This window comes from Corythoichthys intestinalis, unplaced genomic scaffold (genome assembly GCF_030265065.1).
Source record: "Corythoichthys intestinalis isolate RoL2023-P3 unplaced genomic scaffold, ASM3026506v1 HiC_scaffold_23, whole genome shotgun sequence".
Lineage (NCBI taxonomy): Eukaryota > Metazoa > Chordata > Actinopteri > Syngnathiformes > Syngnathidae > Corythoichthys > Corythoichthys intestinalis.
The window spans coordinates 9,853,857-9,881,572 of record NW_026651592.1 but is presented as its reverse complement, the minus strand read 5'-3'; the positions used below and the strand labels follow the sequence as shown (position 1 = coordinate 9,881,572).

The following is a 27,716-nucleotide window of genomic DNA, read 5'->3' as shown; positions in this document are numbered from 1 at the left end:
ATACATCTCCACAGTCCTCCTCCGACCACCGTTCGCCAGACTTTATAAGTTAAAGTGACAATTATTATTGTGTAAAATCGCCAAAGAAATCGCCAGTTTCGTCAGGTTTTTGTCATTTATGTCACAACTTATCCAACACAAAAGTTGACGGTGTTCTCAAGAAAACATTGAAAGTGAAAGTGAAACTGTCAACCGCCACCGATTCCTCTCTCTGACACGTCAACCGCTCGGTGCGTTCAGGTACAGCAGAAAACGTCCGCCACATTAGAACCCAATTGTTTACATTAATACAGGAATTATTATTATTATTATATTATTGTTCCGATTGTTATCAATAATTTATTTGTTTTTCTATGTGTAATTGCCATTTGTAATAGTACCAGCAGTATTTATTAAGGATTTAGTTTAGGTTTTTGGGCTCTGGAACGAATTAATGGAATTATGATGTATTCCTATGGGAAAATCCTGCTCGACATTAGACCATTTCGACTTACAAACAAGTTCCTGGAACGAATTAACTTCTTATGTAGCGGTACCACTGTAGGTGTTTTCTATTCATTTAAAAACGAAATGTGGCTTATTTTTATTAGCGAAGGATTGCAGCATCACTGTTGATGATGTGACTACTGAGGTCATAAGCGGATTTTGAGGGGGGTGGCCGAAAAGTGTCATTGCATGTAATTGACTTTTTTCATATATATCAAAGTTGTAAAGCAATAAAACTACAACAAAAATGAATCAAATGAACACAAAAATATAGTTTTTTAATGGGTAAAAATTATTCTTCGAACAGATCATGGCCAACAACTTAGACGGTCATTTGCTTTGCATATAATACCCCCCCCCCCCCCAAAAAAAAATTAGGGGAGGACAATTTTATTTTGAAAATTTTTTTTTTCTTAGATTGAAAATATTTTTTGGGATTGAAGCAACTTTTTGGGGGATTAAATGATTTAGACACAAATGTCCTCCCCATTATATGGCCCAAACACAAAAAGGATTGCTTCAATCAAAGAACTTTTTCAATGAAAAATTAAGTGTTCAAATGCAAATTTTTCAATCGCAAATATTTTTTCGCATTCAAAAACTTTTTTCCATGATTGAAATTTTTCTTTTTTTGATTGAAGTGATTTTTCTTTTTGAAAATATATATATTTTTTTAAGCAACTTATTTTCTGATTGATAAAGACAAAAATGTCCAAGCCAAAATGTGGCCCAAACACAAATCAACATTGCTTCAAAATAAATAAATACAATTAAATTTAAAAAAATCAAAGAAAAATAGCTTTCACATGCATTTTTTTTTGTTTTGTTTTTGAGTTTCAAATTCATTTTTGCATTCAAACACTTTTTTATTAAAGCGACTTTTATTTTCGTGGAAAATATTAATTTTGATTGAAGCAACTATTTTTTTTTATTGAAGCAACTTTTTTGATTGAATAACAGAAACAAATCTACCTCCATATGGCTCCGCCCAGGGGATACAATTTTTGACTGGGGTACCTACATTGGCACGACACCGGTGGGTGTACCATATTCAATGGATGACGATCTTGGCGAAAAGCCTAATCAGCCTGATTTAGAATTCCCTTCGAGAATGATGGGAAACAAAAACTGCATACTGTCAACTTATTATTATAAATATTCTTGTAAGGTAATTTTATTGCTGATACTGCTTCAGGGTCATCAAAATGTTGTGCCCCCCTGCCCCAAAAGTCAAACTTCGCCTATGACTGAGGTGGTTGCAACAGTAACAGGTGGTTATTTATTTATTTATTTATTTATTTTTGCTGTTTTAAGGTTATATTTAGGGTCTTTTCGAGAGGTTTTAAGATATTATAGGTTTCTGTTTCATACGTTTAGTGTGTCATCATCTCATACAATTAACAGTGGCATTAAAAAAAAAAAAGCATCAGTGTTGTTGTAGAAGCAACAAGAGACCATTCACCTATTAAAAATTTGAGGTTGGCGCCCACAGGATCAACATAGCAATTTCAGCTAACACAGTTAGCTTATTAGTTAAAATATAACAAAAAAAATGAGCTGTTAAAATTAGCACTTGTTGATAACGAGCAACACCTTTTGGTTCACGTGAGACATTTTCAGCTACTTTGTACTCATACAATGACTATTCCGTGTATTTTCGGGCCTTTTGTTCTTGATTTGAGTGGGGAAATTTAAAATAAAAAGCCACAGATGTGGTCATTGTTGTGTATTTTGTGTGTGTGCGTGAACTGACCGTTGTTGCAGTATTGCAATAGCAGGCTGTTGCTGTCGTACAAGCTCCCACACGAAGACATAAACATCTTCTTGTCCGGTCCTCTCCTTCCGTCCATCATTCCTTTTTTTCCCCTTTTCCACTCCTTATTTTCTTCCTTCTCTCACCTTTACCTGCGGCCGCCGTCTCACGCTGCCTTCTCAGTCTGATTCCAAGTCAAGCGGCTTTACTTTTTTGCATTTCTGCTAAAAAACTTTCAGTGTAAGAGCAAGGACTATAATAGACTCGGGCATTAAAAGTTCATATAAACCACTATTCGGTAAAATGAGTATAAATTAAAAATTTTAACCTTAAAGCAGGCATGTAATTATACATTTATGCCCTGCACAAATATCCAATAATCGATGAGTCCTCTTTATGTTGAAATCGTGCAACGTTTCCGGTGTGACTCCTCTTTTGCTTGATAAGTTCCAGTCGCGTCCATCTGCCTCATGCAGGACGGCCGCGCTGTTTCCATGGCAACAACAGCCTTCTCACGTTCACTGGTTCAGGAGGCAAAACGCGTCACGTGACACAGGTTCGATTTCCAGCACCGGGAGAGATGCAAGTACAGTGATGACGTCACTGCTGAATTATTTACACGTGCTGCTAATTGATAGCGAACACCAGGTGGGAAAATCGACAGAATTAAGATGTTTGTATATTAAGAATTAAAGATGTTTGTATATTAAACAAAATTATTTTAGCACCTCAGTCACAATTGATCATTTCGAAATGGAGACAACATATTTGTTTTCAACTTTTGATAGTACAGTATTAGCGGCTGACGGTATACGCTGCGCTTCTTTTAATGTCCACACGAGAGCAGCAAAATCAATTCCAGAAAGAACACTTGAATATACAAGTCCTTCTCAAAAAATTAGTATATTGTGATAAAGGGCATTTTTTTCCTGTAATGTACTGATAAATATTAGACTTTCATATATTTTAGATTCATTACACACAACTGAAGTAGTTCAAGCCTTTTATTGTTTTAATATCGATGGTTTTGGCAAAAAAAAAAAAAAAAAATCAAGAAAAACCAAAAATCCTTTATCTAAAAAAAATAGCATATTTCATCCGACCAATACAAAAAAGTGTTTTTTAATACAAAAAAAGTCAACCTACAATAGTTATATCAGCTATGCACTCAATGTTTGGTTGGGAATCTTTTTGCAGAAATGACTGCTTCAATGCAGCGTGGCATGGAGGCAATTAGCCTGTGGCACTGCTGAGGTGTTATGGATGCTTCGATGGCAGCCTTAAGCTCATCCACAGTATTGGGTCTGGCGTCTCTCAAATTCCTCTTCACAATATCCCACAGAATCTCTATGGGGTTCAGGTCAGGAGAGTTGGCAGGCCAATTGAGCATAGTAATGCCATGGTCAGTAAACCATTTACCAGTGATTTTGGCACTGTGAGCAGGTGCCAGGTCGTGCTGAAAACCGAAATCTTCATCTCCATAAAGCTTTTCAGCAGATGGAAGCATGAAATGCTCCAAAATCTCCTGATAGCTTGCTGCATTGACCCTGCCCTCGATAAAACACAGTAGACCAAGACCAGCACCCCAGACCATCACTAACTGTGGGTACTTAACACTGGACCTCAGGCATTTTGGCATTTCCTTCTCTCCAGTCTTCCTCCAAACTCTGGCACCTTGATTTCCCAATGTCATGCAAAATTTGCTTTCGTCTGAAAAAAATACTTTGGACCGCTGAGCAACAGTCCAGTGCTGCTTCTCTGTAGCCCAGGTCAGGCGCTTCTGCCGCTGTTTCAGGTTCAAAAAGTGGCTTAACCAGGAAAATGCGGCACCTCTAGCCCATTTCCACCACATGCCTGTGCACGGCGTCTCTGGATGTTTCTACTCCAGACTCAGTCCACTGTTTCTGCAGGTCCCCCAAGGTCTGGAATCGGCCCTTCTCCACAATCTTTCTCAGGGTGCGGTCACCTCTTCTGGTTGTGCAACGTGTCCTGCCACACTTTTTCCTTCCCACTGAGGTGCCTCGATACAGCACTCTGGGAACAGCCTATTCGCTCAGAAATTTCTGTGTCGTAGCCTCTTGCTTGAGGGTGTCAATGATGGCCTTCTGGACAGCAGTCAGGTCGGCAGTCTTGCCCATGATTGCGGTTTTGAGTAATGCAACAGGCTGGGAGTTTTTAAAAGCCTCAAGAATCTTCGAAGGGGTTTTAAGTTAATTCGTTGATTCAGATGATTAGGTTAGTAGCTTCTTTAGAGTACCTTTTCATGATATGCTCATTTTTTGAGAAGGACCAGTAGAGCATTCAAAACTACAGTGGTACCTCTACGTACGAAGTCAATTCGTTCCAGGACCTTGTTTGTAAGTCGAAATGGTATATGTCAAGCGGGATTTTCTCATAAGAATACATTATAATTCCATGACTCAGACTCAGGTGCTAAAATATGCGATAGGGACATCCCTAAATGAGATTATAGTTAATCAGCATTGTGTACCTTAGTGAAAAAAGAAACTAAAAATTCAGAGCGAAATGTTTTTATTTTCTCGCCAATCCCAGTGACAACACAGACAGACGCTGATGACATTATCAGCGAGCAATAAGGAACAACTTATCGCTTTTTGTATTTACACAGAATTATGAACCGTTACGAATTTTCGTTTCGCCTACGGTGACGTCAAAGTGTCCCCGCGTGGCGTAAAAGGCACCCCGACCACCGTAAAACAATTTTTTAACGAATTTTGCGCACTCATCTGAATGATTTTAATAAAACATTCAGAGTGCTGGGCCTTAGAGTAGTGTTTTCTTCATTTTTAGTGTTACCGATCTCGAGTGCACCTGATTGTCGCTTCACTTGCGAGCCGACAAATGAAAATAGTAATAATAATTCTAAATTGCCGACTTGCTGATTGTTAGTGTTTTGGGCTAAAATCTAAACGTGACCTAACATTGCATTCTTACAACGGCGTATCAAGGCCACACAAAGAAAGAAAGAAAAAAAACTGGTTGCGGCGAAAACAGTCATAATGTTACGATATTAAAGTCGTAATATTCGTCATACTCCAAAGGACTATTAAGACCGCACAAACAATGAAAAAAAACAAGGCCTATGAGAATAACGTCATTATATTACAAGATTTAAGTTGCAATATTATTAAATCTCGTTATCATAATTACGATTGTATTCTCGTAAGAATTAAATCTCATATCACAATGTGACTCAAATTTTGTAATATTAATCTTAATCTCATTAGCCTATTTTTTCTTTCTTACGTTGTGTGGCACTAATCCTCCATCGTACATTCCAGCCAGGAGGAAGAAACAAAAGAATAGTTGGACACGGCGCTGCCCCCTGCTGTGTGGGAGGTAAACCACAACGTACCAGTTAGTCGTGCTAAACGGGAAGCTCATAATTCTACAAATAAACGTGTTCTGCACTACACGCCGAAGCCACGCTTGTTTTTGTTTGGTATTAAATCACGAGGGAGAAGAAAGCACCGTTTAAAAAGTTGTCACAAATCATTGTTTTCGTTTTTGTACAAAATATGATCTAAAAAGTTCATTTAAAAAAAAAAAAAAGTATGTTTGTACATCAAGCAGCCACAACATGACAACCAGTGTGTGTGTGTGTGTGTTTGTGTTGTTGTGTGTAAATGTGCTCCTATTGTTGACAGTGCTAGGGAGAGAAAAAAAGTCACTCATGATGAACTCATTTTGCCATTGACAGCGATGGACGTCCAATCCATTTTGACTGGGAGGGGTAAATGAACGACTTCCCAGTCAAAATGGATTGGACGCCCATCGCCGCAATGGCAGCCAATGAGTTAAAGCATCATATCATAAACATAACCATCAAATCAAATCATACTCCCGCATGAAAAAGCAAGAAAATCTACTCCAGTGTTTACCTTTGACTTCATGTTTTGCTCGTTTTCCTGCCGACGTGCGTCCCTCAGTAGTCAAAAGTCCAGTCAGGAATGTTTCTCCCGTCCCCTCTTAAAATCCAAACCGGGTTTGAATAATAACAATAATAAAAGTTCCAGGTTAGGCAGGTTACAGTAAGTGTTCTTTTCCGTTAACAGTAAGACTCGCGCTTGAGTCACTCGCTCGCACACTCGGTCCAAATTATTGCTTTGTAACAAGGGAAGAACCAACTCGCACTCGCACCCACGCAGCCACAGTAGAAAAGCCCAAAGTGTGTCCGAGTAGTCCTCATCTCATGCGGTTGTGCCTCATGAGGGGCACGATGCAGGACGGTGGTCCGGCCTTGCTCAGGAAGCTGTGCTTCAGCAGCTCCCCGGCCGAGGCGCGCTGGGACGGCTCGCGTACCAACATGCGGTCCAGGAAGCCCTTCAACACCGGAGACACCTGCAAAGAAATAATGTCAAAAAATGGCCATCAGATAGAAATGATTATATTTGAAAAAAGGATTCTATAATATATATTTTTTTATGAATTAAAAATATTTACATCCATTTTTCACAACAAAACTATATGCAGTGAGGAGCAGAAGTATTTGCACCCCTTGTGATTTTGCAAGTTCACCCACGTAGAAAATAGGTCGTGGTCTGAAATTTCAATCATAGATGCATTTCCACTCTTATAGACACACCGGTAATCTAAAAAAAAATCCGGAAATCACATTGTATGATTTTTCAATAATTTATTTGTAATTTACTGGGGTTCATGAGTATGTGTACCCCTGAGAAAATCAGTGCTAATATTTAGTGCAGAAGACTTTGTTTGCAATTACAGAAGTCAGACGCTTGCTGTAGTTCTTCACCAGGTTTTCACATATGGAAACAGGGATTTTGGTCAATTCCCCCACACAAATCTTCTACCAAGTTTCAGTTCCATCTGAAGATTTTCTATTGGATTTAGGTCTCGAGAGCTCTGGCGGCTTGAACCACAGAACATCAAGTTCCTCATCCAATCAGTGTACAACGTTCTCCCAAGCCCAACTAACTTAAAGCGCTGGGACTTAGCAAACACTGCAGAATACCAGCTGTGCCAGAAGAGAGCCACCGTGAGCACATCCTCAGCTGCTGCCCAAAGGCTTTGGGGGAAGGGCAGTACCGCCGGCGTCACGACCAGGTGCACAGGGCCCTGGCAGATACACTCAGCACAGCTATTATCAACTGCAGGTACCGGCACACTCCCAAGCAGTCCATCACCTTTATTAGAGCTGGGGAAAAGGCGCAACATCAGTCAAGTATCGTTGGGGGGGGGCTTCTAACCCCCGCACAGGAATGGACACTCAAAGTCGCCCAGAGAGATTGAGCCATTTCGCGCCACCCAGACATGGTGTTAACATCAGAGTCGACAAAGCAAGTAGTCCTGGTTGAGCTTAAAGTCCCCTGGGAAGACAGACTGGAGGAGGCCAACGTGCATAAGAGGGCCAAATATGCAGAGTTGGTGACCGAGTGCCGGAGCAATGGCTGGAAAGCCCGCTGCGAACCAGTTGAGGTGGGGTGTCGAGGTTTTGCTGGCCAGTCACTGTCTCGAACGTTTAAACTCCTGGGAGTAAAAGGGCAGCTGTGCCGAAGAGCCATCAAATCAATATCTGAGGCTGAGGAAAAAGCCTCAAGATGGCTATGGATCGATCCTTGGAGTAGCAGGCTGCTTGGACACAAGTCAGGGGCTGATCACCATCGGCAGGGTCGCTGGAGTGAGGGTGTATGATGATCAAACACCCTATGACCTCCGGTTCATTACTGATGATGTGTCCTAGAGGTGTACAGTATTTAAGAACAGAGACTGGCGAGGCCACTCTCGAACCTTTTACGCAGCCACTCCTTGGTCAGCTTGGCTGTGTGACTCGGATCATTGTCATGTTGGAAGATCCAGCCACGACTCATCTTCAAGTCTCTTACTGAGAGAAGGAGGTTGTGGCACAAAATCTGACAATACATTTCACCATTCATCCTCTGCTTTATACAATACAGTCGTCCTGTCCTCTATGCTGACAAGCAGCCCCAAAGCATGAGGTTTCCACCCCCATACTTCACAGTAGGGATGGTGTTCTTGAGATTGTAGTGATCCTTCTTTTTCCTCCACACACAACGAGTAAAGTTTGCACCAAAAAGTTCTACTTTGGTCTCATCTGACCACATGACTTTCTCCCATGAACCCTCTACATCATTCTGATGGCCCCTGGCAAACATCACACGGGCCTTCACTTGTACTGGCTTCAAAAGGGGAACCTTCTGAGCAACGCATGATTTTAAACCATTGCACAGTAGCCTTTGAAAGTGTGGATACAGCTCTCTTCAGAACTCAAAAAGTTGAAAAAGTGTCTCCCATGACCCCTGTACAACATTCAAATGGTCCCTGGCAAACTTCAGGTGGGCTTTCACCTGCACTTGCTTCAACAGGGCGTAGTGTTCTACTGACAGTAGCCTTTGAAACTGTCCAACCAGCTCTCTTCGGGTCATTGACCAGTTCCTCCCGGGTAGTTCTAGGCTGAGCCCTCACTTTTCTCATCATGAGTGATGCCCCACGAGAAGAGATTTTACATGGAGCCCCAGTCCGAGGTAGATTATCAGTCATGGTTAGCCTTTTTTTAAAAATTGCTAAAAATGTTTATTTATTCTCACCGAGCTGCTTCCCAATTGTCACGTATCCTTTTACAGCTTTGTGGGAGCGCAACAATTTTTTTCTGGTGTTTTTCCCTGGTCTTGCCCATGGTAGCAGTTGGATTATGACTGACTGTGGGGTTCACAGGTAAAAATAATGAGCTCAAACGGGTGGTGGGTGGGTGGTTACTCACGGGGTAAAAGTGGACTTTTTAAGGTAGACTGACAACTCTTTGAGTGTCATAATTATTGCTGGTTCTCAGTGGTACAAATACTTATGAACCCCAGTAAATTACAAATATATAAAGTATATATATTTTTTTAATCATTAGGGCTATCAAAATTATCGCGTTAACGGGCGGTAATTAAATTTTTTAAATTAATCACGTTAAAATATTTGACGCAATTAACGCACAAATGCCCCGCTCAAACAGATTAAAATGACAGCATAGTGTTGTTGTGTTTTTCGGAGTTTTGGCGTTCTCTGGCGGCGCATGGGTGCGACTGATTTTATAGGCTTCAGCACCCATGAGCATTGTGTAAGTAATTACTGACATCAACTACTACTAGTTTATTTTTTGATTGAAAATTTTACAAATTTTATTAAAACGAAAACATGAAGAGCGGTTTTAGTATAAAATTTGTATAACTTGTACTAACATTTTTCTTTTAACAACTACAAGTCCTTCTATCCATGGATTGCTTTAACAGAATGTTAATAATGGTAATGCCATCTTGTTGATTTATTGTTAAAATAAAGAAATACAGTACCTATGTACCGTATGTTGAATGTATATATCCATCTTGTGTCTTATCTTTCCATTCCAACAATAATTTACAGAAAAATATGGCATATTTTACAGATGGTTTGAATTGCGATTAATTGCGATTAATCATGATTAATTAATTTTAAAGCTGTAATTAACTCGATTAAAAATTTTAATCATTTGACACCCCTAAAAATCATACAATGTGATTTCTGGCTTTTTTAAGATTATGTCTCTGAGCGGAAATGGATCTATGATTGAAATTTCAGACCTCTAACCTATTTTCTAAGTGGGTGAACTTGCAAAATCATAATGGGTGCAAAGACTTCTGCTCATCACTGTATGTATTTTTTGTTATGAAAAATGCATGTATTTTTTTTCTAATTTGTAAAAAATATATATTATAGATATATTTTTTCCCTTCGCATTATGTTTTATTATCTACTTCATTAGGGTGTTAATGGTTAGGTTAGGTATTTGGAATTCTTCAAATGTGTTTGGCTGTTGTTTTACTCCCGTTTTATCCCAATTATAAAATTTCATGTGGAGTTTCAGTAGTGCTTGGAACAGAATAGAGTATTTATATGGAAAACGCGCGTCTACTTATTGAATTTTAAGGTTACGAGACTACTTCCAGAACCAATTATTCAAAAGCAGAGGTACCACTGTAATTTTCAGTCTCCACTATCAACATACCAAGTCGAATAAAACAGTTCACTGTACCTTGTGCAGGTTCTTGAGTTTAGGTGGCAGGTTATCTCGGATCATTTTCATGGCCTTGAGTGGCGGCTCGTTGAAGTACGGCGGCTCCCCGTCCACCATCTCGATCACCATGATGCCTAACGACCAGATGTCCACCTGCACAGGGAACGACCAGATACCACAAGTAGGACTCGGGAATTCTCGGTGGGTAGAGAAAAGGAAGCGCAAACAGTACCTCGGGTCCATAAGGAAGACGCGAAATGAGCTCAGGCGCCATCCAGTACGGCGTACCCACCAAAGACTTCCTACGCTGCACTTCCTTCGACACTTGAGCGCAGAAACCGAAGTCAGACAGCTTCACCTGGACACACGAAGTAATTATCAGTCAAACTGAGTTGTCCGGTAAGGACTTTTTAACCAATATCCTGATATTGTCCGAATTTCAAAATCTGATACCGATATATGCGGTCATGCACTTAATGTGTGATTGCTAATATTATTGTGATGCCCCACTGGAAGCTTTAAAAAAAGATAAATATAACAACTTCAAGGTTTTTCAATTAAAATGAACAGAATATGAAAAATAAGAGAACAACTTCTACTGAGGTTATGGAAAATAAATGTCCCATATAAATAATATAAATGAGCCAAAAGATCCATAATTAAAGGAATGAATGAATTTATTGTCATTGTCATCATCATCATAATCATTGACAGTTTCAGAATGTGGAATTTGCCCGAGAAAGACGATGACAGACAAAGGAAAGACTGGAAAAAGCAAATGCTTATCGATACCCGTCCCCCAACAGCCCGGGACGCACAGTCAAAATTTAGTTTTAGTGTTTGATATTCTTTCGCCTTGCAATGTTAAATAAAAAGCTTTCAAATAAAATACGTTACAATTACATTCTACTTCATCATAGAAGTGTTCAACTTTAACATACACTAACGCTCAATAAAACTACTTATCTATTTTTACAAGACACTACATTGTACATTCCATAAAACACATCATATCAATCTATCACGTTACTTCAGTAGTGCATCTCCAGTGATAGGTATAATTCATTGTGTGGTAAATGATAGCTGTCTCAAGCACTGGCGTCGACAAATAAACTACAAACAAGATTGGCAGAATATAACAAATGAAAAAACAAAAACAAAGATATAAAGAGCTGTTTTCTTTTGCAAGCGTTGATAAGCGTCTTGGTCATCCAAGGTTTGTTTTGCATTCTTTGTCTTGTGGGAGTCAACTTAATCAGGCAGTGCTTATCGTGCTGACGTGTATTCATAAGCACCCATAAGCTGCATTCACATTGTTTGCATTGTAAACATCATTCCAGTCTTTAGTTTAGAGATCTTTTTTCATGTTTTCAATATTTTGATCAGTTCTGATTCTTTTGTACAATGTCTTTGTCGGATTTACGCAGTGGTTGCGTGGAGTGTAGTTTGTGAAGATAGGCAGATGGTCGGTGATATCATAGCAATGTCGTATCCGTGCAAATTAAAGTCAGTTTCTTTGTTTTCCTTAAGCCAGGTTTCTGAGACGGCAATAACATCAAACTTGTTATTGAAGCTCTGTGTAGTACTGTTCCACTGTGTAGTACTTACAGTTGTTCGACATGTTATTGCAAAAGTTGAGGTCAGGATCAAGATTATCAGTTGGGTCATCATTAGAGCTGGGAATCTTTGGGCACCTAACGATTCGATTACGATTACGATTCAGAGGCTCCGATTCGATTAGAAAACGATTATTGATGCACCCCCCTCCTTTTTTTTCCTTTTTTTTTAAAAAAAAAATGTTTTGTACATGAGTTCCAAAACTGTTCAAAAATACTCTCAGGCTAAACCACACTACTATTTCAGTATCAAGTTAACATATAGCAGTAAACAAATATACAAAAATAACATTAAATAAAAAACTCCAGTCCCCATTCTGTATCAGCAGCTTTAAACTACATTCAATTAATTTAATGTTGTGAATCAACCGTTAAATTTGTTAAAATTGCTCCCGTCATTCCATAATTTCCCTTTTGTCTACTTTCGACATGTGAAAGTTTTAAAACTATTTTAAAGATAGATTCAAGTCAATATTTTACCGATTTAGGAGTATTTTAGATCAAAAGTTAATTAGGTTTGCTTGGAAGGTTCGCTACAACAGCCTTGCAGGGAAGTGTACTGCTTTAAGATGGCGGCCGTTTATAACGCTCGGATCTAGCTTTTTGTAGATGTGCTGCTAACACTACCGAATCTATATTGCATCTAGTCCTATATAAATGATATCCACTGTAACGTTGTAATGGATGTACTTTGTACAGCTTTTCGACAGCAGTCAGGTATGTTGTTGTGTTTTTTTGTCTCGTTGCATGAGTTGAGCTAGAGCCGTGAGTTCAGCATTGGCATTACCCGAGGGGCCGGGTAATGGGAAGCATGTTGTTTAGCTACTCTCGCTCCGTTCCGTCCCGAAGACAGCGCGGCGCGCTGAGTGTTGTGTACTTCCGCTTTACTTGGCATATTTCAATAATCGGAATTTGGATGTTTGTGAATCGTTCTTGAATCTTCCACGGCCGAATCGCGAATAATCTAAGAATCGGAAATTTTGCACACCTCTAGTCATCATGGTACTCATCAATCTGGTAACAGGTGTCATCATTAATTTTCGAATGAGGTCAGCTCTTCCAGGCTTCTCACGGCTCTTATCTTCATGTCTTGCGACTTGACAAGGATTTTGCAATCAGAGACCCAGGTGCTGGCAATTTTCCCCTCTTTTTTGAGCTGACGTGCTTTTCTCGCTATTTGGGCATTTCGGTGAGTCAAGTTGTCATTCAGAAAAATCTTCGTTCCTTTCAGGCGGTGGCGCTGGTCAAGCAAGGCAACCTTGCTCTTGTGGTCTGCCAACTTCACGACCACCGTCGCCGGTCCTCTCCCACCTCTTGGGAGCAGCAGTGGCGGATGTCCTGCGAGTCCACCTTTATTCCAAATTCTTGCAGCTTGGCAATTGCCTGTTGAGCCACAGGTGGGCTAGCGGCCTCGGCATATGATCTGGGCGTCAGTTGTAATCCAGAGATGATGAGATCATTTGCGCGTCTTCCTTGGTCGAGATCGTCAGCCAGAATTCCCAGCCTTTTGATGCGAGCCTCCTTCTCCTCAACCATTTGCTTGAGCTTCTCGTTTTCAGCGCGCATCAGCTGTAATTCTTTCATGACTTCCCGATTCTGGCTTTGAATCAGGTTAGTCAGAGAAGCCTCCAGGTTCGTCAGAGGGGCCAGAGAGGCCACTATTTTCTGGATGGAGGCTTTAACTTCATCCAGATCCTCAGGTTTCAGAGTTTTCCGAGCCATACTGGAGTCGTATTTTTCAGGCTGGTCCCGGCCCTGAGCGCTTATCAGTTGAGATAGGAGCGTGCTTTCAGGAGCTCAAATGTGCGTCTGTACACTTCGAGCGGTTAGACAGAATCATTCACAATTAAATCACGTTTATAGTAGTTACACCAAAGAGCCACTAGAGGGTGACCAAAGCAATAAAAATACAGGCAGGCAATAATAGGTCCTCCCCCCCGCCCCAAATCATAGGACATGCTAATGCAATGACAATTCCCAGGATTTGCTGGATTTTTGTGTTTTATTACTTTTCTTAGTGACTATTTATTTCTGGTAATTTAGTAGTTATATGAAATGATTTTAACATTCCTTATTTTTCAATGATTTATTGTTCCATGTCCCAAGAGTTAGCTTGCGTAGCTGGGGGTCGGACCGCCAAGCAGTGTTTGGCTGCCACCAAACTCCCTACGCACTCCACCCTTTGGCCCCTCCCACAGGTGGTGAGCTCATGGGAAGAGGGACCCACGTTGCCTTTGCGGGCTGTGTTCAGCCGGGCCCCAAGGGTACAGGCCCGGCCACCAGACGCTCGCCTTCCAGCCCCAACTCCAGAGGGGGGCCCCGGTAACCCGCGTCCATTCATTTTTTTCATCATAAAACGCAACGGGAGGCCCCGGGGACGACTGAAGACACGCTGGAGAGACTGCCTCTCGGCTGGCCTGGGAACGCCTTGGGATCCTGCCATAGGAGCTGGTTGAAGTGGCTGGGGAGAGGGAAGTCTGGGCTTCCCTGCCAAAGCTGCTGCCCCCACGACGCGACCGCGGACTAAACGATGGATGGATGGACGGACGGACGGCATTTATTCATCATTTAATTTTCTCACGAAACAAATCCCAAAAATCTTAGTTTGGTGGCGTCTAACAGTCAATAAACATAACTGCCATACGAAGGAGGGATCTACCCTTGTGCAAAGGCAGAACGCTTCAACAAAAACTTTGACGATGACTATTGGCCCAAAACCAATCATTAAAATCTGATACCATTATTATCCAATATAATTGTATACCGTTTTTATTAGCCAATATATTTGGCTACCTAATGAATTCGGATAGTCATCAAATTAATTCAGAATGGGAGAATTGGGAGCCAATGATCGCCAAAGGAAGATTGTGCCGAGAGACATCTTACCCGGCCGTCATGCGTGAGCAAGATGGAGTCGCTTTTGATGTCGCGGTGGATGACGCCCTGCGTGTGCAGCACTGACAAGGCCTTTAGGACGGAGAGACACACTGTGGCGATCTGTTCCTCATTCATCCTGGCGTGAATGCGAAAAACAATTTTCAATCAATAATCAAGGAAAGATTTGAGTTCAGAGTTTAGAAGCGAGGGCTCAGCTCTCACCTAGTATGCGTCACAATGTCGGTAAGTGCGCCCCCCTCCAGGAACTCCATGACTACCCAGAGCTCATCACCCACCAGGTAGCTGTTGTACATTTCCACAACGTTCTCGTGGTGGTAGTCGCGCATGATCACAACCTGGAGTTGACAGAGTGACGAGATGAATAACACAGGGTTTGTTTTGTTGTTCTAGGTCTTGTTTTTAACTAACTTGTGGATGCAGGATTCAAAACTGACAAGTAAATGTGTAAAGTAGTGGTTTTCATTTTTTTTTTTTAAGAAAACAGGGGTTTCTTTGCTAAAAAATCTGACATAATGGAGAAAACCTGAGATGAGTTTTTTAAATCCACTCCCAAAAATTCCATTCAAAACAGCTGCCAGACCTAAAATAAGAAAAATTGGGTGTCCCATTTTTCACTTTCCATGTGAAGTTACGCAAAACAAAACCTTATTATTAATAATGTAGACTTATGTGGAGTTGTCAACGCCTGGTAGTAAGAATAAACATAATTATTTGTGTCTGATTTATACAAGATTTTGGCAGATTTTTAGGTTATTTCTTGACTAATTGCTTAAAAAAATATGAACTCGCTTTTCATATGCCTTAAACGGATTTTCCAGCAAATTTAACGGCCGTGCGATTCATAATCTCAGAGTGAAGCCAGATAGATTCCGGTGAATTAGGCGAAAAGAGGGTTGGTTGTCACGCTTGATATAAATCGACCACCAGAAGGCAGTGTTGCGCAGTATCAGTATTGAAATGACAGGAGTTTGTCTTTACTGTTAAATTTTATTGGCTTGAATAAATAGGTAGACATTCATGAAAGAGCACAATTTGTGACAACTTGTTCTCCCCTGTCTCAATGATGACAACATTGTGTCTAACAATCTGTAAGGCGTTACCTCGTTGAAGAGAAGTTCTCTGCGCTGTTGCTTCCTCAGGTCCATTTTCTTCACGGCGACCAGTTTACCCGTAGTCTTGACGGTGGCGATGCACACGATCCCCGTGGACCCCTCGCCGATCTTAATGTAGTGGTCCAAGTAAGTGCGTGGGTCGCCGGGATCCACCACCATCTGTAGAGCCGTTCTGAACTGCTCGTGGGAAACACGCTGCGGCTCCCTCTGCGGGGAGCGGGCTTCCGGTGGCCGCGGGGCCGGCACGTCGGGGTGAGGGGTGTGTGGGTATCGCCCGGCCTCGGGCGTCAAGCTGGGATGCGATGATGTGTGGTGAGGGTGGCCCGCGGGGGGCTTGGACCCGGAAGAACCTCGGCGGGGGACGGAGGGGCCGTTTTGAGGGGAGGACTCGTGCGGGTGCGTCGGCTGGGCGAAGGATGACACATTGCATTCAATCGTTGTCATTATGTTCATGTAAAGGGGCGTGTCTTTGCTTACCGGGCCAGTGGGGCTGCGTCCCCCGTCGCTCTCCGCCCGGGGGTACGTGTTAAACGGCCTTGCCGTCTGTTGCGCCGTCTTCATCACTCCGTCGGTCACCGGTAGGTTCGGGGTGCGGATATTGGGCCCGGAGAGGGGCCGCTTTTCCCTAGGAGACTGGGGGCTGCCATCCCGAGCCTGATATCCTGACTTGGGCCTGTGATCGGGGTGCGGATCGCGGCGGACCACCTGATCCTGAAGACAGCAAATGGTACAATGAATACATAAGACGCATTTGTTCATTTGCCCCTCCCATTCAAAATGGAGAAAACATGAGCATTCACAGCTAGGCTTCCTGATTTAAATGAATTGGACATGTCATGTAGCGCCATCAATTGCATGCAAAAAAGTTATTGTGTTATTTGGGGAAAGTATTTCAATTTACTTTTTAACATTATATGAATAGATACAATTATCTATACTTGAAAATCTATAGTGAGGAGCAGAAGTATTTGCACCTCTTGTGATTTTGCAAGTTCACCCTCTTATAAAAAAAATTTTTTTTTTTTTTTAAAGTCTGAAATTTCAATCATAGATGCATTTCCACTTATAGAAACATAGTCTAAAAAATTGTTTCTTAAAAATCCGAAACTCACATTGTATGATTTTTCATTTATTTATTTGTAATTAGCAGGGTTCATAAGTATTTGTACCCCTGAGAAAATCAGTACTCATATTTAGAGCAGAAGTCTTTGTTTGCAATTAGAGAGGTCACACGCTTTATGTAGTTTTTCACCAGGTTTTCACATATGGAAACAGGGATTTTGGCCCATTCCTCCACACAAATCTTCTCTAGATCTGTTAAGTTTCGGGGCTGTTTTAGTTTAAGCTCCATCCAAAGATTTTCGATTGGATTGAGGTCTGGAGACTTGCTAGGCCACTCCAGAACCTTGATATGCTTTTTACACAGCCACTCCTTGGTCAGCTTGGCAGTGTGCTTCAGATCATTGTCATGTTGGAAGATCTAGCCACGACTCATCTTCAAGTCTCTGACTGAGGAAAGGAGGTTGTGGCTGAAAATCTGACGATACATTTCAACATTCATCCTCTGCTTTATACAGTACAGTCGTCCTGTCCCCTTTGCCGACACGCATCCCCAAAGCATATGGTTTCCAGTGGGTATGCTGTTCTTGGGACTGTACTCATCTTTCTTTTTCCTCCACAAACGGCGAGCAAAGTTTGCACCAAAAAGTTCTGCTTTGATCTCATCTGACCACATGACTTTCTCCCATGACCCCTGTAAATCATTCAGATGGTCCCTGGCAAACTTTAGATGGGCTTTCACATGCACTGGCTTCAACAGGGGAACCTTCTCAGCAATGTACGATTTTAAACCATTGTGCTGTAGTGTTCTACTGACAGGAGCCTTTGAAATTGCATCCAGCTCTTTTCAGGTCATTGACCGGCTCCTGCCGTGTAGTTTTAGGCTGAGCCCTCTCTTTTCTCATCATGAGTGACACCCCACGATAAGAGATTTTACATGGAGCCCCAGTCTGAGGTAGGGTATCAGTCATGGTTAGCCTTTTCCATTTTCTAACAATTGCTGCAACTATTGATTTATTCTCACCAAGCTGCTTTCCAATTGTCCCATAGCCCTTTCCAGCTTTGTGGAGCTCAACAATTTTTTCTCTGGTGTCTTTCAAAAGCTCTCTGGTCTTGCCCATGGTAGCAGTTGGATTATGACTGACTGTGGGGTACACAGGTTACAATAATGAGCTCAAGCTGGTGGTGGGTGGGTAGTTACTCATGGGGTAATGGTGAACTTTTTAAGGTAGACTGACAACTCTTTTAGTGTCATAATTATTGTCGATTCTCAGGGAACCCCAGTAAGTTACAAATACATTATTGAAAAATCATACAATATGAGTTCCACATTTTTTTTTAGATTATGTCTCTGAGTGGAAATGCATCAATGATTGAAATTTCTGACCTCAACCTATTTTCTAAGTGGGTAAACATGCAAAATCACAAGGGGTGCAAATTCTTATGCTCCTCACCATATAGAGTATATAAAATAATTTGAAAAAAAAAACAATAATAATAACTGCGAATATTGAAGTTGTTTTAAATGACCTAAAAATAGTCACGGTTAACTCATTCACTCCCAGCCATTTTCACCGGAGCAACCCCCTTCGCTCCCGGCCGTTTTACTGGATTTTGACTGATTTTGCAAGGCCCACAGAAAATTCTGTTCTATTGCTATATAAACATGGAACCCACCAAAAGAAAGATTAGACTCTCTTCTTTCAGCAGGAAAAAAACTAAGTTCATATCTTTATCCATTCTCTAGATATCAGCATTAGAAAACAGCTTAGTTTGAGCAATTTTCCAATTTCTGATGAAAAAAACAGAGAAATTGAGCTTTTTGTAAAAGCATACATTTCAAACATAACTTTGACTTTAACACAGCTATTTTTTGCTTTTGTGACATCCCAGACATCTGAATAATGTTTTCCTTCTACAAAATAACATGAACAACAAGACAAATAGAGCTTTTGATAGCAAAATAACAATTTATTTACACACAACTAAACAATTGAACTGAGAGATGACGCTGTTGTGGCCGCGGCTGTATCAGCAGACGGGGTAAATTTTTCCCTCATCACCGCCTGTCTGTCTCATCAAGATAGATTTTTTTTTATCTTTCTTTTGCAGTGACCACTACCTCATAACAGAATTCACCTAGGGAACTTGTGTGGCGCAGTGCCTTGTGTTTACATCTTTCTCCACATTTTTCTCACGCTTCTTACTTCTTCCAACTTCCGTTTCCTGACTAATTCTCTTCATTCATTTCTTTTCATGGTCCGATATGAGTTCTTACCAAATGCGCTACTGCCCTCCAGTGGCCAGTTTTATTGCTTTAAAATGGATTTTGAGCGTTGTGCTTTGGAGTGAACTTGCATCAGAACCTAGAGATGTCTCTTGTGAAAAAAAAAACGTAAAAGACGAATAAATACGTTTTTGGGAGACTGAAATAATTAAAAATAGAATGTATTTATACGTTTTTGGGAGCAAATGAGTTAAAGGCCAGATGTCCAGATTTCCAGAAGATTTTAATTACCAAAAATATTCACTTGCTCGATTAAGGATCAACTTTTGAGTAGCCGTCCTTTGTAGTGACCGCTATCCCTAAAAGGGTTCTTTTTTTTTTTTTTAGGTAGAAAAAAGGTAAACTGAGCAAGAACAAAATAAAATACAAACTAAAAACAATTGGACAGCGATATACAAATATTAGGAGTTTATGGAAGTAAATCTGTGCCACTGGAGTTCGGTAGAGCTCAAAGTCCAAATGATTGGACGTCTATCGCCGTCAATGCTACTGAAACATGAGGATTTAATTACAGTCGTCCCAGCCCAAATTGACTTCATAGTCTATCGCTTTCAATGGCGGTGAATTACTTAAGACGCAGGCCTGTTTCGCCATCCGGAGTCTTACCTGGTTCTGGTGTCGATGATCTCGGTCTCTGTGGGGAGGTGGCGGCGGGGGACCAGAACCTGGTCTGTCCCTGTTGACCCTTCCGGGCTCTTGGCCTCGAGGCTGCTGCTGAGGCCGCGTGTGGACCCCGTCGTCTCGCTGGGAGCCACGGAAGGGGAGCTGACTGCTCTGGTGGTCTGGCCTGGAGCGCTCTCTATGATTGAAAACAGAGATCACCTCCAAAACTTTTTTTTTAAAATTCTTTTTTCACTTACCTGTCGGACTGCGAGGGATGTCGCTGGTGGGGGTCCCCATTCTCTTGGCGAGGCTGCACGGGAGGGCTTCCCCGTCGCAGCGAATTGGAACGAGTCACCGACATGGTGTCAAACTCGTCCAGAAGCCAGGTCAGCGAGCCGTCTACCCCCAGCTTGTTGCCGCGCACGATGCTCTGAAGACAAAAGAAGAATTCAACAATAAGGAGCCTATGGAGGGGTTCCTAGATATGCCAGGTGTCCAGGTTTGGAATTTGAAAAATTCATGGTCATGCTCACATTGAATACGTTATAAATATATATACTATACAGTGGGGCAAATAAGTATTTAGTCAACCACTAATTGTGCAAGTTCTCCACCTTGAAAATATTAGAGAGGCCTGTAATTGTCAACATGGTTAAACCTCAACCATGAGAGACAGAATGTGGAAAAAAACAGAAAATCACATTGTTTGATTTTTAAGGAATTTATTTGCAAATCATGGTGGAAAATAAGTATTTGGTCAATACCGAAAGTTAATCTCAATACTTTGTTATTGTACCCTTTGTTGACAATAACGAGGCCAAATATTTTCTGTAACTCTTCACAAGCTTTTCACACACTGTTGCTGGTATTTTGGCCCATTCCTCCAAGCAGATCTCCTCTAGAGCAGTGATGTTTTGGGGCTGCCGTTGGGCAACATGAACTTTCAAGTCCCTCCACAGATTTTCTATGGGGTTGAGATCTGGAGACTGGCTAGGCCACTCCGGGACCTTGAAATGTTTCTTACGAAGCCACTCCTTTGTTGCCCTGGCTGTGTGTTTGGGATCATTGTCATGCTGAAAGACCCAGCCACGTCTCATCGTCAATCCCCTTGCTGATGGAAGGAGATTTTCACTCAAAATCTCTCCATACATGGCCCCATTCATTCTTTCCTTTACACAGATCAGTCGTCCTGGTCCCTTTGCAGAAAAACAGCCCCAAAGCATGATGTTTCCACCCCCATGCTTCACAGTGGGTATGGTGTTCTTCGGATGCAATTCAGTATTCTTTCTCCTCCAAACACGAGAACCTGTGTTTCTACCAAAAAGTTCTATTTTGGTTTCATCTGACCTTAACACATTCTCCCAGTCCTCTTCTGGATCATCCAAATGCTCTCTAGCAAACCGCAGACGGGCCTGGCCGTGTACTGGGTTCAGCAGGGGGACACGTCTGGCAGTGCAGGATTTGAGTCCCTGGCGGTGCATTGTGTTACTGATAGTAGCCTTTGTTACTGTGGTTCCAGCTCTCTGTAGTTCATTCACTAGGTCCCCCCGTGTGGTTCTGGGATTTTTGCTCACCGTTCTTGTTATCATTTTGACGCCACGGGGTGAGATCTTGCATCGAGCCCCAGATCGAGCTAGATTATCAGTGGTCTTGTATGTCTTCCATTTTCAAATAATTGCTCCCACAGTTGATTTCTTTACACCACGCGTTTTACCTGTTGCAGATTCAGTCTTCCCAGGCTGGGGCAGGTCTACAATTTTGTCTCTGGTGTCCTTCGACAGCTCTTTGGTCATGGCCATAGTGGAGTGTGACTGACTGAGCTTGTGGACAGGTGTCTTTTATACCGATAATGAGTTAAAACAGGTGCCATTAATACAGATAACGAGTGGAGCCTCGTTAGACCTCGTTAGAAGAAGTTAGACCTCTTTGACAGCCAGAAATCTTGCTTGTTTGTAGGTAACCAAATACTTATTTTCCACCATGATTTGCAAATAATTTCTTTAAAAATCAAACAATTTTTTCCCCACATTCTGTCTCTCACGGTTGAGGTTTACCCATGTTGACAATTACAGGCCTCTCTAATATTTTCAAGTAGGAGAACTTGCACAATTGGTGGTTGACTAAATACTTATTTGCCCCGCTGTGTATGTATACATTATATAAAATACCAGGAAAACCTCTTTTTGTCTTTAAGATTTTTTCAAACAAACATTATGGTTTACAAAAAAAAAAGTTGTGTTAATCAAGTATACAGTAGTTTGAAAAAGTATCTGAACCTTTTGGAGATTCTGACATTTCTGCATAAAATCACTATCAAATGTGATCTGATCTTTGTCAAAATCACACATATGATAAAACAGTGTCTGCTTTAACTAAAACCACCCAAACATTAATAGGTTTTCATATTTTAATGAGGACAGTATGCAAAAAAAAAAAACAGGAGGGGGAAAAATATATAAATGAACCATCACATTTAATATCTTGTGGCCCCCCCCCTTTGGCAGTAATAACTTCAACCATACGCTTCCTGTAGATGCAGAGCAGTATGGCACATCAATCAGGACTAGTCTTGGCCCATTCTACTCTACAAAACTGCTGTTGTTTAGTTAGATTCCTGGGATGTCTGGCATGAATCGTTGTCTTTAGGTCATGCCAAACCATCTCAATGGCGATCAAGTCTGGAATTTGACTTGGCCACTCTAGAACGTGTATTTTATTCTTTTGAAACAACCTGAGGTTGATTTACTTCTGTGTTTTGGATCATTGTCTTGTTGCAGCATCCATCTTCTTTTTAGGTTCAACTGTCTGACAGACAGTCTTGGGTTTTCCTGCAAAACATCCTAATAAATGTTTCAGAAATTCATTCTTCCATTAATGATTGCAAGTTGTCCAGGGCCCGAGTCAGCAAAATAGCCCCAAATTCTGCTCCCTCCACCATGCTTCACGGTGGGGATTAGGTGTTGATGTTGGTGAGCTGTTCCATCCAACACACACGACGTTGTGTGTTACTCCCACACAATTCAACTTTGGTTTCATCAGTTCACAAAATATTTTGCCAAAACGTCTGTGCAGTGTGTCTTTTTGCAAACATTAAACAAGCGACAATGTTTTGTTTTTCTAGAAAGCAGTGGCTTCCTTCATTGAGTCCTCCCATGAACACCATTCTTGGCAATAGTTTTACATATAGTTGGTGTGTGCACAGAGATATTAGACTATGTCAGTGAGTCATTAGCAGACACTCTAGGTTGTTTTTTTTTTAATCTCTCTGAATATTCTGCACTGAACTCTTGGCGTCATCTTTGGTGGAAAGCCACTCCTTGGGAGAGAATCAACCGTGCCAAACTCTCTCCATTTGTAAACACCTTCTCTGAGTGTCGATTGATGAACATCCAGAATTTAGAGATGGTTTTGTATCCTTTGCCAGCTTTATACAAATCAAAAATCCTTCATCGCAGATCTTCAGACAGCTCTTTTGACCGAGCCATGCTGCACATCAGACAATGCTTCTCATCAAGACAATCCTTACCTGGTGTGTGATTTATAGTGGGCATGGCAGCTTTAAACCACTCGTCAGTGATTGGGCACACACTTGACTTAAATTGTTGGTAAAAATTGGTTTCAATTGCTCTTTAAGTCTCCTTAGGCAGAGGGTTCACTTAATTATTTCCCCCCTTCTGTCATTGTTTGCATGCTATGCTCATTAAAACATGAAAACCTATAAATGTTTGGGTGGTTTTAGTTAAAGCAGACACTGTTTTTTTCATCTGTGTGATTTTGACAAAGGTCATATAACATTTGATGGTGATTCTATGCAGAAATGTGAGCAATTCCAAAAGGTTGAGATAGTTTTTCACACTACTGTACCTATTAGAAAGAAAAAAAAACTAGGGGTGTCAAACGATTAAAATTTTTAATCGAGTTAATTACAGCTTAAAAATTAATTAATCGTAAGTAAGCGCAATTAATCATGATTCAAACCATCTATAGAATATGCCATATTTTTTCTGTAGATTATTGTTGGAATGGAAAGATAACACACAAGTTGGATATATACATTCAACATACGGTACATAAGTACTGTATTTCTTTATTATAACAATAAATCAACAAGATGGCATTACCATTATTAACATTCTGTTAAAGCGATCCATGACTTGTCATGACATGACATGACATGACATGACATGACATGAAAGAATTGTAGTTCTTAAAAGATAAATGTTAGTACAAGTTATGGAAATTTTATATTAAAACCTCTCTTCATGTTTTCGTTTTAATAAAATTTGTAAAAATTTTCAATCAAAAAATAAACTAGAAGCCCGCCATTGTTGATGTCAATAATTACTTACACAACGCTCATGAAACCTATAAAATCAGTCGCACCCAAGCGCCAGCAGAGGGCGGCAAAACTCCGAAAAAAACAACAAGTACACCTTTCACTGTGCTTTCATTTTAATCTGTTTGAGCGGGGTATTTGTGCATTAATTGCGTCAAATATTTTAACTGGATTATTTAAAAAAATTAATTACCGCTCGTTAACGTGATAATTTTGACAGCCCTAAAAAAAAAAAAAAAAAAACAAGACACGACTAACATTTGACAAAAATAAATAAGGAGTACACAAAAATACAAAAATACGTATAAAAAATATTAAAAAGAATCGGACAAAAAATTTTGAAAATTTACTACTTTTTTTCTAAATTGCTTAAAAAAAAAAGTCTTTCTCCTCTTCAGTTGACAAATTCATACATAATGCTTGCAAAGGATTCTATTTTTTTCGAGTAATCCCAACCATTATATACGATGGGAACTCCCCAGTCGGACTCCGTTCTACCTTGTGCGGGTCCACCGTGGTGATGACTGTAGCGTCGATAAAGGGCTTGGGCCTTTTGGCCGTGTCCTCGATGAGTGACTGCCATTGGCGAGGCAGGCCCACAAACTTCTGCTCCTGCTCGTCAAAGTCGGTGTGCACGCGGTGCTCGAAGTTGGACGGCGCCGAGATCTGGATGCGCGACTTCTTCTTCTTGGTGAACATGGCGGCGGCCGGGGCAACAAACGGTCGAGCATCAGAGCTGCGGACGGAAAAATGATGTCGTCATCGCTTGTAATGCAATGAATGTAGACAGCGACGCTGGCACTTGCCGACACCCTGGGATCGTTTAAGGTTAGCCTCACTTTGACGACACCAAGTCCTAAAGGCAACAGCTTTTTGACAGTATGACATTACAGTCAACACAAGGCCTCTTTCACTATAATTAAGTTGAAGGCGTACATTTAGATTTAACAGATGACTGTGAAATTGTCTGCTAGCTTTGCTGTTAAATGCCTCCCTACTTGGCTAATGAGTGTCAACAGCTAACATGGAAGTGATAAAGCATCGTGGTAACTTCTACAGTTGTCCTGATCACATATTTTGGACCCCAATCTGAGTCAGAGTTACCCAATTTTGATGATCTGCCAAGTCCTGATACAATATCGAGGTAAAGTATTAAGTGAAAAAAAAAATCTAATGTAAAATATTTACATACTACCGAGATTATCGATCATTTTGCGAGGTTGTGAAGTATAAAACGTGTAGATTTTTATTTCTTTTGGCAATATCATTAGACATCTCAAATATTCAGTTGCATTGTAGCCCTAAAATTTACGGCCTGTTTTGCGAGGAGGGTAGTATAAAACCTAGATTTTTATTTCTTTTGGCCAGTGTTGTTTTTGGCATTCATTTTAATTTTCGTCTTTTGGACGAAAATACTTATTACTCAAAGTCCAAGAATATATAAAGGTTCCCAACAATTCCAAATCAACATTGATAATTGTAGCGTCTAAAAGGACATCACCGTCTTCCTGATGATAATACACACTCAGCAGGAAAACAATACATTACTTTCAATTAATTAAACCCACCTGGACACCATGAACTGTATGTAAAAAAAAAAAAAGAAAAAAAAAAAAAGAAAAGAAAGAAAAAGTTGTCCAAGAGTTTAAGATGACACTTGCCACGCTAAATGCTAATGCGAACACTATGCTAACGCGACAAGTTACATTTAGTGTGTGATGATCACTAAGTACAGACCTTTCAAGGCTAAAGCAACGTGGCGTATTCTCTCTAGCCAAGATAAGAAAAAAATCTTTTTGTTTCAAAACAAACAAGTCTGGAGCCTGGAGAGGAGACCGGTGAATAAGGCTGGGTGCAGGACATCACATGAGTGACATGACGAAACACTGCTATGATGCTGGCTAACAACACATACGATAAGAAAATGTCATACATTGTGAAAATATGACAGAAACTATGGCACATTTTCATAGGGGTTTGACAAAATATCGAAATGGCGATATATCATGATACTTTGTATCCCAAAAGGTTATCGATTTGCTCCTGTCAAGAACAGAAATTAGTGCTGCATCGATTAACTCTAGTATTCGATTAGAAAAAAATATTCAAATAAAATTTTGCTGCTTCGAGATTTCGTTTGATTAAAGTGATGTTGTAATGGTTTATTTTGAAAGAGTTTGCATTTAGTTTTATTGATTTGGGTGGATACACTGCCTTCTAGTCAGCCTCAATTCACATGGCTGAATCCAGCTGCTCCCTGTTAAGACCAACATAAGTTTAAAAAAAAAAAAATTCTCAAACAAAATTTTTTTAATGCAATTTTTTTTTTTTTTTTAAGTTTGAACTAGCGGAATTTTGCGATGTAAGTTAGCCAATTGTTCTTTTGTTGCACAGAGGTCCTCATTTATTTTTTATACCGTTTGAGGCTCAGCTCAGGTAATTTAATTTTTCCTGTTTCTTATCCAATTACTTGATTATTCGAACTAATAATGGACTACTAAAATAATTGATAGCTGCAGCCCTAATCGAGATATCGTTTTAAAAAGGTGTCATTTAACAAAAATAATAAATAAAAAAAGGCTGCCATTGACGGTGCTCGACGCCCAATCCATTTAGACTGGGAACGTTTGTTCATTCAAAACCAGAGCATTCACAGTCATTCGGTCCGATTTTCGGGGCATTTACAGGTCACTTGCTTTTCATTTTAGGGCATTTACAGGTCATTTCCTGTTGAGTTTGAGTCACTGCTTATTCATTTGGGTGATTTTCAGGTCACTTCCTGTTGAGTTTGAGTCACTGCTTATTCATTTGCGTGATTTTCAGGTCACTTCCTGTTCTGCAACGCAAAATAAACAGCAAGTGACCCATAAAATACCCCAAAATCAACATGAAGTAACTGAAAATCAACAGGTGAATGACCTTAAATGGCCCAAAATTACTCATTGCCTGGCATTGGCTGCCACTGACGGCCATAGACGTTCAATCTGTTTGAAGTGGGAGGGATGGCAGCGAATGAACCCTCCCATTTCAAATGGATTGGATGTCTATTAGTGATAAACTTATGCCAATTCAAAGCAGAAGCTTGTTTTTCTGTTTATTAGTTTTTTGTAGAATATGCTAGAATGATTTCCTGACCAATGTATCGAAAATCCTTGTATCGCAATATCGTCAGATCATCGTTATCGTGAGCTTTGTATCGCAAATCGTATCGTATCGTGAGGTACCAAGAGGTTCCCACTCCTACATTTTCATATCGTTGTCGTCTCAAACTGGCATTCGTCTCATTATGTACATACATACATACATACATACATACATACATTGTTTAGTTGTTGGAAATGCAAAATGAAAGACTTGCCATTTAGTAATTGCCGCGTTAGTAAATAGCCGCCATCTTAAAGCAGTAGAATTCTCTAGAAAGCTCCGTTGTAGCGAACCTAATTAACTTTTTATCTAAAATACTCCTAAATTGGCAAAATCTTGACTTTAATCAATCTTTAAATGATGAAACTGTTTTAAAACTGA

At 40.6% G+C, this 27,716-nt stretch overlaps 2 protein-coding genes across 2 annotated transcripts in view; both read right to left on the bottom strand.

The window, feature by feature from the left end:
* The window catches only part of LOC130911164 (echinoderm microtubule-associated protein-like 2), a 60,300-nt gene extending 57,789 nt beyond the window's left edge, over positions 1 to 2,511 (bottom strand). Inside the window, exon 1 of the mRNA XM_057828943.1 lies at positions 2,240 to 2,511. Coding sequence (XP_057684926.1) covers positions 2,240 to 2,339 — 100 coding nt within the window. The 5' untranslated portion in view covers positions 2,340 to 2,511. The remainder of the gene's footprint in view (positions 1 to 2,239) is intronic.
* Positions 2,512 to 4,754: 2,243 nt separating this feature from the next.
* LOC130911209 (serine/threonine-protein kinase PAK 4-like) overlaps positions 4,755 to 27,716 on the bottom strand; it is a 51,407-nt gene continuing 28,445 nt past the window's right edge. Inside the window, exons 2-11 of the mRNA XM_057829018.1 lie at positions 24,690 to 24,927; positions 20,113 to 20,285; positions 19,859 to 20,051; positions 16,384 to 16,617; positions 15,895 to 16,311; positions 14,996 to 15,129; positions 14,783 to 14,909; positions 10,513 to 10,638; positions 10,299 to 10,433; positions 4,755 to 6,601 (exon numbers count right to left, since the gene is read on the bottom strand). Coding sequence (XP_057685001.1) covers positions 6,446 to 6,601; positions 10,299 to 10,433; positions 10,513 to 10,638; positions 14,783 to 14,909; positions 14,996 to 15,129; positions 15,895 to 16,311; positions 16,384 to 16,617; positions 19,859 to 20,051; positions 20,113 to 20,285; positions 24,690 to 24,890 — 1,896 coding nt within the window. The 5' untranslated portion in view covers positions 24,891 to 24,927 and the 3' untranslated portion in view covers positions 4,755 to 6,445. The remainder of the gene's footprint in view (positions 6,602 to 10,298; positions 10,434 to 10,512; positions 10,639 to 14,782; positions 14,910 to 14,995; positions 15,130 to 15,894; positions 16,312 to 16,383; positions 16,618 to 19,858; positions 20,052 to 20,112; positions 20,286 to 24,689; positions 24,928 to 27,716) is intronic.